Consider the following 10,605-nt stretch of genomic DNA (forward strand, 5'->3'; position numbering starts at 1 on the left):
TGTCTTGCCTATCATCTTTGAGATGTTCAGGAGACATCTGGCAAACTCCAAACAAACTGTAATGTGCCTTTTCGTGAGAAATAGGCTGTTTAGCCACTATAGCATAAGGGTGTGACACAGAAACTTTGTAATGTTCTTCCTTCCTACAAAGGAACTTTGGCTCTCAATGATAGTGATTAGTGGGTTTTTGGTTGCATGTTTATACTGCAGAAATCTTCTTCCATCCTTTCCCAAATCTGTACCATGCCAGTCCTGTCTCACAGATCTAGACAACTCTTCATCTTGTTGTTTGGTTTTTCTTATGACTTCAATGCTGGGACCTTGTATAAACAGGGTGACGGGGTCTGTGCCTTTCCTAACTATGTCCAATCAGTTTGGCACAGCTAGACATCAATAAAGTTTTAGTCGCATTTCATTGCATTGTTGGAAGTCGGATGCACCAGGGCTCAAATGTATGGGCATAAAAAGGTTAAAATATTTCATTTAATGTATTTTGTTTAATACATTTTTACAATAAAAGCAAAATTGTGTTGTCAAAAAAAAAAGACAAACACAGTAATGCATTAGAAAGTATTGGTTAATATTGTTTAAAATGTCATCTTCGAAAAATACAAGAAAGATAAAAGAAGCCAAAGCATTTCTTGGACAGTATTGTACACGTATTATATTGTCATTAAAAATGGTCAAAAAGAAGAACCAAAGTGAGTCTGATGTAATAGAGTGTTTGCAGGGTAGAGAGGTTTAACATCGAATTAGTCATATTAATAACAAAATATAAGGGGAGTATAGATTGGGCAGAGTCCTCTGCACACCTCGGTGCGAGATAGAGATATGAGAGCTACTTCCGATTGGCAGTGGCTGTTCCAATAATGCACTCATTCACCTGTAAGCACACACAAAATTATTTACAAAATGGTAGCAATACCATTTCTCTTGACTGGAAGCAACTGGAATATGAACACTGACCTTGCTGGCAAAGCGAAGTGAATTGAGGGATTCACTGAAGCTCTCTTCTTCTGGTGAAATGTTTACAAACATCAAGCTAGGAAAAAGGGGAAAAAAAAAAAAAAAAAAAAAAAAAAGCTAATGCAATAAATGTTATAACGACCAATAGTGCCAAGTAAAACAAACAACTGCACCAAGTTGGTTTAATTTTTCAATTGTTTAATGTGTAATGCATTATTTTGGACTAAATGCCACATAAAATTCTGTATGTGTCTTTGGTCTTAAATCCAATTATTTAAATGCAAAATTTGAACCAAATTATGCCAATTATTTTACATGAAATTAACTGCTCAACCCAGATTTCCTTCTTACGTTTTGCTGTTCCCACCAAGACATCCCTGAAGAAGATGGGTAAGCTTAGAGTTACGATAGGGAACAAAACTCTCCTAAACAGAACAGAGAGGGGTAGCATGAAGTTATATTAAGTCAGAGTAAAAAGAAGAAAACACTGCTGTGAAGTTCATCAAGCACACCTTATTGGCCAAAGAAGTGATTACAATGCCCAAGTTGGTGAGAGAAGAGTTTATGGCAGTCATTTCCTTAAATCGTTCTCCTTGAGACTTGCACTTTTGGACTCTCTCACTGCCTGCCAAATCCACCAGGCACAGAGAAGCTAAAACACAAATTAAACTTTAAATTATTTTCCAAGCCTTGTTTTCTGAACACTTTGTCTAGAAAAAAAGCATAATCTAAAACAGCATTAATGCTAAGAAGTGACTTGCTAATTTTATATTACAGGTGCATTACAATAACAAACGATCACCATGCACAATGTCAACTATCCTCTACTCCAAGGGTTATTATTCGGATGGGCCTTATGCCCCATCTCGATATGCCCATATTTTGACTCAATTTTAACATATTTTACAAAATAGCAGAACTCATAAAAGGTTCAACAAGCATGGAGAGGCATTCAGGGTACAGCAATTATTTTTTCATGCTGATGTTTCATTGTTATGCCAAAAACTCACCACTAAGTGAAGCTGCTTTGTATGTGCAAAAAATATTTGGGAGTTATATTGTACAAATGCAGATACTTTCAGAGGATTTCTGCATTAATCGGAAGCATAAGCCTAAATGCTTGCATTTTAGCAACATAGTAACTGCTGACGGCTTTGTAAGTGTCAATGTCACCCTCCAGTGAGTCCTTCTGAAGGACATGAGAAATTGGATAAGTTGTGTCAGTTTAGGGCTGGAACCACACCGTCCATAGCAACAGAAAAACTGTTTAGTTTTAATATTTACAAGGTGTAACTAAAAATAAAAAAAGTGTACCTGGTGAGTGTAACATACTTCATATTAGTTGTAACATTTAAAACAAATTGTAATTATCATTTGAAGGCTGCCAAGTAATTTCTCTTTTTCCTCATGGGCAAGTGAGCAATTCTTACACTTGCAATTGGTGCCTCGACCAAAGTTCTCTCCCACAATGTCCAGCTGGAAAATGGAATGGGAGCGAGAGGAGTGGTCATTCATGTTTGTTCTGGCAGTAGACCTGTTCTGGTTTGCCAACATGATCAAGCTGTAAACCTGAGATGTTTAAAAAAAAAAAAAAGAAAAAAAAAAAAAAGTAACATTGAGAGCATACAGAATGCTGAATCATAACTGTAGAAACTTGCAGTATAATCTAGGTTTGATTGCTAAATATCTCCAACAACCCTAACAAGCTTTATGAGATATTTGGTGTAAACCAACATGAAGGGTTGGGAAAGCCTCAATCTGTAACACACACACACACACACACGCTCTGTGACTTAGATCACTGTCACACACCTTTAAAGCAGTAGATAACCCATCATATTTTCTAAAACTGGCACTATGGCCTGATAGTAATACATGAGAATCGGGGGGTGGGTTATGGAATCAAATCAGGATCTTCTAGCTCCACCTAATGCCATTTATAAGAATCCACCGTGCCTGGATCAAAACAACCAGAAGTGTCTAATGATGTGTCAGTAATTGGTAGAGTGTGCATGCTCTCACATGGTCAAACTATCAGTGCGGCTTCAGGAACTTTGCAAAAGCAATGGCAGATAACCAACCATCACCAATGAATAAATGCCCTTCCCTCCTTAGCCAACAGCTTTCATGACATGACAGTTAAGTAAACAGAAGCTAACGAAGGAAAGCAAGCTAAAATGACAATTGGACTAAGGCCAAGATAAAATAAAGATAAACAGCAGAGCTTTTCAGGAGGTGAAAAGATCTGAAATTCCAGTTTAGTGACATTGCTGCTTGACAGGTAACCAATTACCCCTGCTAGGTTTAAACTAACTAACTATCTTGATAATCTTATTTACTTGCCGAGATGCAAATGGTTATTTAGACCAAGATGGAATTTAAAATTACCCACATCTAAAAGAGTAAAGATTTAAAAACAAACAAACAAAAACAACTCTTACACATTCATATAACCAACTATGCTGATTATACCAATAGTTGAGCTGCCAGCATGTGGGCCAAAACATTACTCAAATCTGCCATTTTTGGTGTTTAAATTACAAGGCTGAAATTACTGTAAATTATGTTCCTTAAAAAGGTGACACGTCTGATTTTTTTCCAGGGGTGTGTTGACACCGAGCTTCTCAAACCCTTTAAATAACAGTTAGCATTTACTGTTGTCATATATACCATCATCACTGTTACTCTCCCCTTACCTTACTGCTGGTGTTAGCTGACAAGAGCGCAAAAAAAAAAAAAAAAAAAAAAAAAAAAAGGTACTCATTCAAGTAGCATGCCCATGAATGGGATGCAAATGCAATCCAAGACCACACACACACACGCGACTATTTGAAAAGCTTGGCTTTGTGTGTCCAAACAGACCAGTATATTCATGGCCAAAGCAAAGAAATTCACTAGAATAGTGCTTCCAGTGACGATCCCCTTTTCTACCCAATGTCATAATGAAGTGACTGGTCCTGAGGTGCTCACTGAAGGTGTACATGAGTGCAGCACATCCAGGTAGAAAGGGGGAAAAAATTTAAATCTAAACAAAGTCTGAAGTCACTTTAGGTTGGTGAACACAGCCTTACAAACAGAACCAAACACAGTCTTTGGTTCAGAACCAAAACAAAATTAAACTGACAATTCAGGTACTATAAAGGTAGTATACATTAGGTGGATACATTTCACAAGTACATACTTACCTCATCCTCCGTTGTAACTTTATGGTAGGTCAAGTTGGTGACCGTTACTTCATTGTTTGAAGTTTTCCTAATCTCATGCTCTGGCCTCTTATTGGTTTTTCCCATGTAGAGGAGGTCCCTCAGGGTTTCATTGTAAATTTCAACAAAACTGGCTATAAAAGTATACTGTAAATGAAGACACAACACAATTCTGTTACAATTTCAGAAGCATAAATGTCTCCCCCACCCATTCAAAGAGAGTCAAATGTTGATAAAAGGGGAGGGAAGGTGATGGTATGTTAGGACAATGTTTTGTTGACTTAACCATGCTCAATTACCTGCCATCCTTGCTCAGCAAGCGACTTGGCAGACTTGAAAATCTGCTGGACAGCTCGGGGAATGACTCCCTGCATTTCTTCCATGCCCCCCTCCATTGTAAAAGTCTTGCCACTCCCCGTCTGGCCATATGCAAAGCAGCAGACGTTGTAGCCATCCAGAGCCGATTGCACCAGCAGGGAGATCTCTTCAAAGACCTCACTCTGTGTGCTGCTTGGCCCAAACACACGGTCAAAGCTGAAGTTATAGTTTTTCTGAACGTCAGCATTACGCCCTGTGTGGGACTAAGTGAAAAGGAGATCATAAGTCACCCTAGCCTAGTACTTTTAGGTTAACACTAAACCTTTATTGACTAATAATATTTTTAACAGAAAGTGTATGAACAAGCAATTTAACATTTCTATTTCAAAGTGCCTACTCTTCAAGGTCTTTCTTGTAAAGTCTGCACAAGCCATTATGCTTTAGTTAAGCGTTTACCTCTTCCATTTTTGCAAGTGTTAGAGACTTGTTGTCATGGACTGGCAGATGAATATGCGAGATGGTTATATTCTTGTTGGAAAACAAAGGTCGCACCCTGCAGAAGACTCTGATGTTGCCCTGGAAAGAAAACAAAACTCTAATCAAGAGTAGTGAATAGAACAAAATCAAGCAAGTGTTCTTGTTGTGCTGATAACCATCTACCACCCAAAAATCATATGATCGATCATCCTGTGGGCAGTGATTAAATTTGTCAGCTGTCTTCAATCCTGTTATACATGACAACAGATGAATTACAGTCTGCAAGTCTTAATCCACAAACATTATCCTACAATAGTTTACTTTATGATTAGTGAATGCAGGTGCGGGTATGGGGTCTCAAAAAGAAATTACATACACACCATTTCCGTATTAGGTTCAGGCTATAGACCTTTGACTTGCCTTCAGCTCCTGAAGTGCATTGTGAAGTTTCCTGCGTTCGATTTCTCGATAGTGGAGCTCATCCTGCTGGCGGGCCACTGTCTTCTCCAAGCTTTTCACTCTGTCCTGACTCTCTCGCAGACTGTCCTGACAGCAGCCTAGAGCAGACGTTTGAATAGACAGCTCGCTCTGGAACAGATGGAAGGAAAGACGACAAGAAAGTAAGAATAATAGAATTATTTAAGTTTATGAGCTCCATTTATACCTGGACATTTATTCTATTCTTCCTTGTACTGAAAGCAAAAGATGCCTGTAGATAACAGATACTAGATCTAGAAAGCCATTACTGCTCTAGTTATAGTAGTTGCTTGGTCAAAGGTGGAGCATGTCATTTTGTAAAAAGCTAGTTTTTAAAATATACTGCACAAGAACCAGATGGTAATTATGAACCAATAGGGAGCATGGACAGTCTGTCTAAGCCCATCTAACCTCTTTAACTAGGGAAAGGTTGATCTATTGGCTTGTCCCTTGTACCTCAGTAAAGGAACAATGAAAAAGCCTTAGCTTTTGCACCAAGGCACTAGAGGTAGGTTGCCGTGTTGAGGAGAAACCCCACCAGCAACCAAAGGGAGTAATAGGGTTCTTTAGAACCACACAACTGGCAGATGTTGGTAGATATGGGGAAGAAACTCAGACTTCCAGAGAATAGTAGAGAAACCTGCTCCCCTCACTTTTAGAAATGGGAACTTCTACAAATGTACAATATATGGCCTTTATCTGGCCTCCAGAGCATTCTCTTTCAGTGTCCAGCAATGGTCTTCCAACAGAGATCCACTATTATACTGCTTTTCGATACTAAACAACATACTGGAACTAAAGCAAAACTATGGGTAATGCAGAAATTCTGAAAACATTTGGATTCCGCATGCAAAAAAAAAATTACATAAGAAACTGAAGGGGTTTGTTGCAGGAAGCAATCATTGTTGTCTTCTAACTATTTGTCCCCCAAACACCGTAGCCCATTTTCCAACATGGATGCCCTTTTATGTTTACTGCCTCAACAAATAGATACATATACTGGGCTTTCTGTGCATCCCTGGTGTACGGCCTTGTGAAGAACTCCACACGCATGCAAATGTGTACAGGTCATGAGGTAGGTAGAAAGCTAGGCCATCTATTTCAGTTCAATAAGCCATTTAATTAAGTTCAATTGAACTGACTGGACATTTTTTGTTTTAGTTAACAGTCCTGTGGCTGCCACAGAACTTTTTAATCAGAGCATTTGATTTGATTACCATTAGGCTGTAAAGAGTGCTTAAAAAAAGTGCTTCTGCAATAAATGACCTACTCCACCCTTAAAGGGACATACTTGCACATTATGGAGCTGGGTTTCCAGATCATCCCTGAGTCTTTGCAGAACATCATGTTCATCTGTTAATTTCTTTAGTTCATTCTTCAGACAATCTCTCTCTTTAGAGGTTGACGCCAAATCATCCTTCAGAACTACCAGATTAGCCAGCTCCATTGCCCTACGAAGTACATGTTCAGGAGAAATCTGAATACAAAAGTGTTGACCAATTACAATTATCTTCCAAATTCATATTCATCTTACATTACCTGATGCCCTGTTTTGGTCTTCTGTTATCCTCTTGCATCCCAGCCACATTTCTTTTCTTTGCAATAGTGCCTTTTAGGGCCTCATTTGTCTGTTTAACAGACTTAAGGCGTCTCTGGACTTTGCTCTCCATGTCGCTGGCTTTTCCCTTAATGTCCCATCCTGGTCTCCGCGATGGTCCAACACCTGTAGATAAGTGTGTGTGTGTGTGTGTGTGTGTGTGGGGGGGGGGGGGAAAATCACAGAGATTGCATGGATCACTCCTATTTCTTATCAGCTACACCAGAAACCTGTTTCTTCATGAATCAAGTTCAAACTCCTACATACAACTTTCAAAGCCCTGTCATGATCTTGCAGAGCTTGTCAGGACTTAACCCTCAGAGACATTAGCACTGTACTTGCTTGCAGTACTGGGCTCTCCTTGATGGGTAGCAGAACATTCAATGGATGGCCTACATCCTCTGCCAAGCTAACTTAGTCAGTGAATACCGTTCCATTTTGAAATTAGTCATCTTAAAAAATGCAACTGAAGACCTTCCTCTTATGGCTACATTCACATCAACCTCATTCCTCAATTCTGATTTTTTTTTTGCTCAGATTGGGTATGCCTTGATGGTTTGCATTCACAATTTGTCATGATTGTTTACATTCAGAAAGTTACCTGCATATCTGTAATGTGAACGCATTGGTCCTGAAAAAATGGCATGCATGAGCAAATTGATTGTTTTTGCATGAGTTAGTGTCACCAACAAAAATAAATGTATATTTGTAAAATGACATATGGTTTTAAATCTAGCAAAAATGCACACATTATTAGCTCATACATGCATCACATTTGCATCAGGGTAATAATAAATAAAAAACCCACAGCAAACAAAAGGATTTGAAGCACTTTAGCCTGGTAATGTAAACATAGCTTATGCTACTTTTCTTTTACTACCTTATAATTGATGGGTTTTCCCCTTTTCCTGTATTTTCCCCCCACATGTATTATTTTATACTTTATGAAATGACCCTGGGTTTTGAGAATGATGCATAAAAACCACCACTATGAAAACAATGGCTGCTTTGTGTGTCGCAAGGAACAAGATGAGTTTAGCCAAGCTGGTAATAGCACATCTTCAACTAGGATAACAGGACGCAAATGACATTAGTCCTTGACAAACACAGAGTGCAAAGAAGGTTCCTACCTTTGGCAACCACTGAAGGTACAGATGTCTTTTTGATGCCTCCTTTAAAAAGAAAAAGGGGAAAATAGAGACTTATCTATTAGTCTAGCCCCAGAATATACTCAGTGCATATCACAGTACACACTCATCACTAGGGACATATCCTTTTTCAGGAGTATCACCCATATTTTTAAAAATCAGCTTCCTGTTTACAGAAACAAGCAAGTTGTGACTAACCTCTTGAGGGGGCTACTGCCACAGTTGCTGCTGCCGTAGAATGAAGCCTAGCTATCAACCAAACAAAAGCAAGACGGCTAGTCAAATTAATTCCATGATTGTGTCTAGAGGTACCGTTGACATGGATACCAGCATTTATACAGTATATTTAAGATACAAACATGGGCTTTTCATGCGACTTACCATTTTAAAACATCTCAGAAAAGTAAGGACAGGTGTTTCTCCAGTTATACTTTTGTTTCATTTAAAGCATCTAAAGGATATCCAAGATTTGTCTCCAGTAACGCTACTTTGTCAATAGTACCTGTTGCTTTGGCTAGTCCAGGGCGTCTGGTTAGGTCAACACTAACAGCAGAGTTAATCCTCCGAGGAGCCTCTGTCTCAACCTTGCGTAGCTTCTTCTAACAGAATAATTTGAATTAAAACAGATGTTTAACGGATGTGCACATTTACTTAGAATGAGAATACAATAATTATACGATATTAATAAGGAAAGCAAAACCAGACCAATGCTGGTTGCTGAACATCTCCATCTGCGGCGGGAGGGCGTTTCCCGAAAAAGACAGGTAAACGGGACATTGTATTCTAGAAGAGATGAAACATTGTCCATACAATTTACAAATCACATTTCGTGCTGGAGGTTTATTCCTCGCTAGCCAAGTTAGCTACTGACTTTCTCATTAGACTGCTTAAGTTTAAGAAAAATCCGCCTTAGTAAGTTAACTAGATAGCTTCTCTTTTATGAACACATTGCTGAAGGACCTAGCCATCCATACATTTGTATCGTTTGTTTTGGTTTAACAGCCAGTAACGAGGATTCAGAGAGGCATTCGAAAAATAATAATGCATTGATGCCAGCTGCTAGCTAGCCAGTTAGCTAACCTAACTAGGAATCAAATCAGAGGCGCTAGCTAGGATAGCTAACGCTACTTTACTCTTGTGGCAAAGCGAGAACAGTAAGACCACCATCATTTACCCCTTTGCTCATTTCTCCTTTCCCTTTCGTTCGTTGTTGACTAGCGTTAAATGAAAACAGAATGTAAATCACTAGCTAACCAAATGAATCAATTAGATTCAAATAGATTCATTTTGATTCATTCACAAAAGAAGTGAATCAAAGCTACATAGCTTGCTTGCAAAGATAGGAACCATACATTAGAACATAACTAGGTTAGCTAGCTAGTGTTTCCCAACTTAGCAGAAGGATGCTATCTATCCAAACCGGGTTAGATAATTCATAATGTACAAAACTGGATAAACTTAATCTTAAAGGAAGCGCATCGGTTAATCATTTTAACATAGTTATCTTAGCTACACAAGGACACCAAATAAGTGCTTACTAACTGGTTATGCAGATAACAGGAAAATGTAATCGTAAAGAGCCAACAATTAGTCAAGTAGCCACCGCGCTAGGATAGATTAGCTAAGACGAGCTAACCAAGCATCCGAGGCGTCATAATGAACTATTAACCGAGCTAATAGACCTAGCAATAACCAGGTTAACTAAAATAGCTAGCTAATTTAAGTCAGATAAGCCTATATTAGATAGCGTTACTCACTATTGGGAACAATTTAATTTCTAGCTAGCCAATTTGCTATCTAGTGCAACATAACTTCATAAAGTCGTTTAATATGTAGGCTAGTTGCATATGCTAAAAGCTCATTTCTACTCCTGGCTGTGAAAATGCAATATCATAATACTAGCTATATTTAATAAGAACAAATACTCACAGTCACTGAAGAGATAATATCAGCCTACCAAACAGGCATCGAATGCTTTTCAAAACCCTTTGGTTTTCAAATTTTTGGCGCTGTTCAACTCCCTTTTCTTATTGGTCAAATGAAAACCAATTAAAGAGAGGGTAAGAGAAACGGCGTCTTTGTCGCACCCATTGTACTGAGGAAGGGAGGAATCATATACGATAATATTTAATCATATAGCTATATGTTATCATATATAATCATGTACGATTCACGGTATTTAAATGTGTGCATAGGCTTTCCAGATTTCGAAGGGAATAATGCATGAAAGTGTATGTGGCCGATCGGAATGTAGAACTAGAAATAGTATATGAAATAACTACCATTATGTCGCCTTATACTAAAGTCTGCACTTCAGCAAAGTTTGTATATAGGCCAGTAGTCATATGCGCATGCATCCGACGAACTAATTCAAACCATTTTGTTCTTATAGTTGTTAAAATATCATTATTAAAATAAT

At 38.4% G+C, this 10,605-nt stretch overlaps 1 protein-coding gene across 2 annotated transcripts; it reads right to left on the minus strand.

The window, feature by feature from the left end:
- Positions 1-546: 546 nt before the first annotated feature.
- Positions 547-10,198, minus strand: kifc1 (kinesin family member C1). Of its 2 annotated transcripts, none has more exons than XM_035529296.1 (16): positions 10,116-10,198; positions 8,892-8,969; positions 8,689-8,782; positions 8,385-8,435; positions 8,169-8,210; positions 6,981-7,164; positions 6,733-6,892; positions 5,385-5,552; positions 4,944-5,063; positions 4,469-4,750; positions 4,152-4,316; positions 2,397-2,535; positions 1,479-1,618; positions 1,318-1,391; positions 967-1,042; positions 547-883 (listed from the first exon to the last, which is right to left on the minus strand). In XM_035529296.1, the coding sequence occupies exons 2-16, from the start codon at positions 8,961-8,963 to the stop codon at positions 839-841; spliced, it is 1,812 nt and encodes a 603-aa protein (XP_035385189.1). In that variant the 5' UTR covers positions 8,964-8,969; positions 10,116-10,198; the 3' UTR covers positions 547-838. The 2 variants fall into 2 exon arrangements, with proteins under 2 accessions (XP_035385189.1, XP_035385188.1); XM_035529295.1 differs by having other exon boundaries at positions 8,689-8,785.
- Between the last annotated feature and the right edge of the window lie 407 nt (positions 10,199-10,605).

Source organism: Electrophorus electricus, chromosome 8, assembly GCF_013358815.1.
Source record: "Electrophorus electricus isolate fEleEle1 chromosome 8, fEleEle1.pri, whole genome shotgun sequence".
Classification (NCBI taxonomy): Eukaryota; Metazoa; Chordata; class Actinopteri; order Gymnotiformes; family Gymnotidae; genus Electrophorus; species Electrophorus electricus.

What these genes read in the sequence shown, in the direction of transcription:
- kifc1 (XM_035529295.1), bottom strand. Translation starts at nt 8,963, where the DNA reads ATGTCCCGTTTACCTGTCTTTTTCGGGAAACGCCCTCCCGCCGCAGAT. An exon ending in CCCAGCTCCATAATGTGCAA is followed by an intron (nt 5,553 to 6,732) that starts GTATGTCCCTTT and finishes CATCTGTTCCAG; the next exon opens with AGCGAGCTGTCTATTCAAAC. An exon ending in CTTGGTGGGAACAGCAAAAC is followed by an intron (nt 1,043 to 1,317) that starts GTAAGAAGGAAA and finishes CCTTTTTCCTAG; the next exon opens with CTTGATGTTTGTAAACATTT.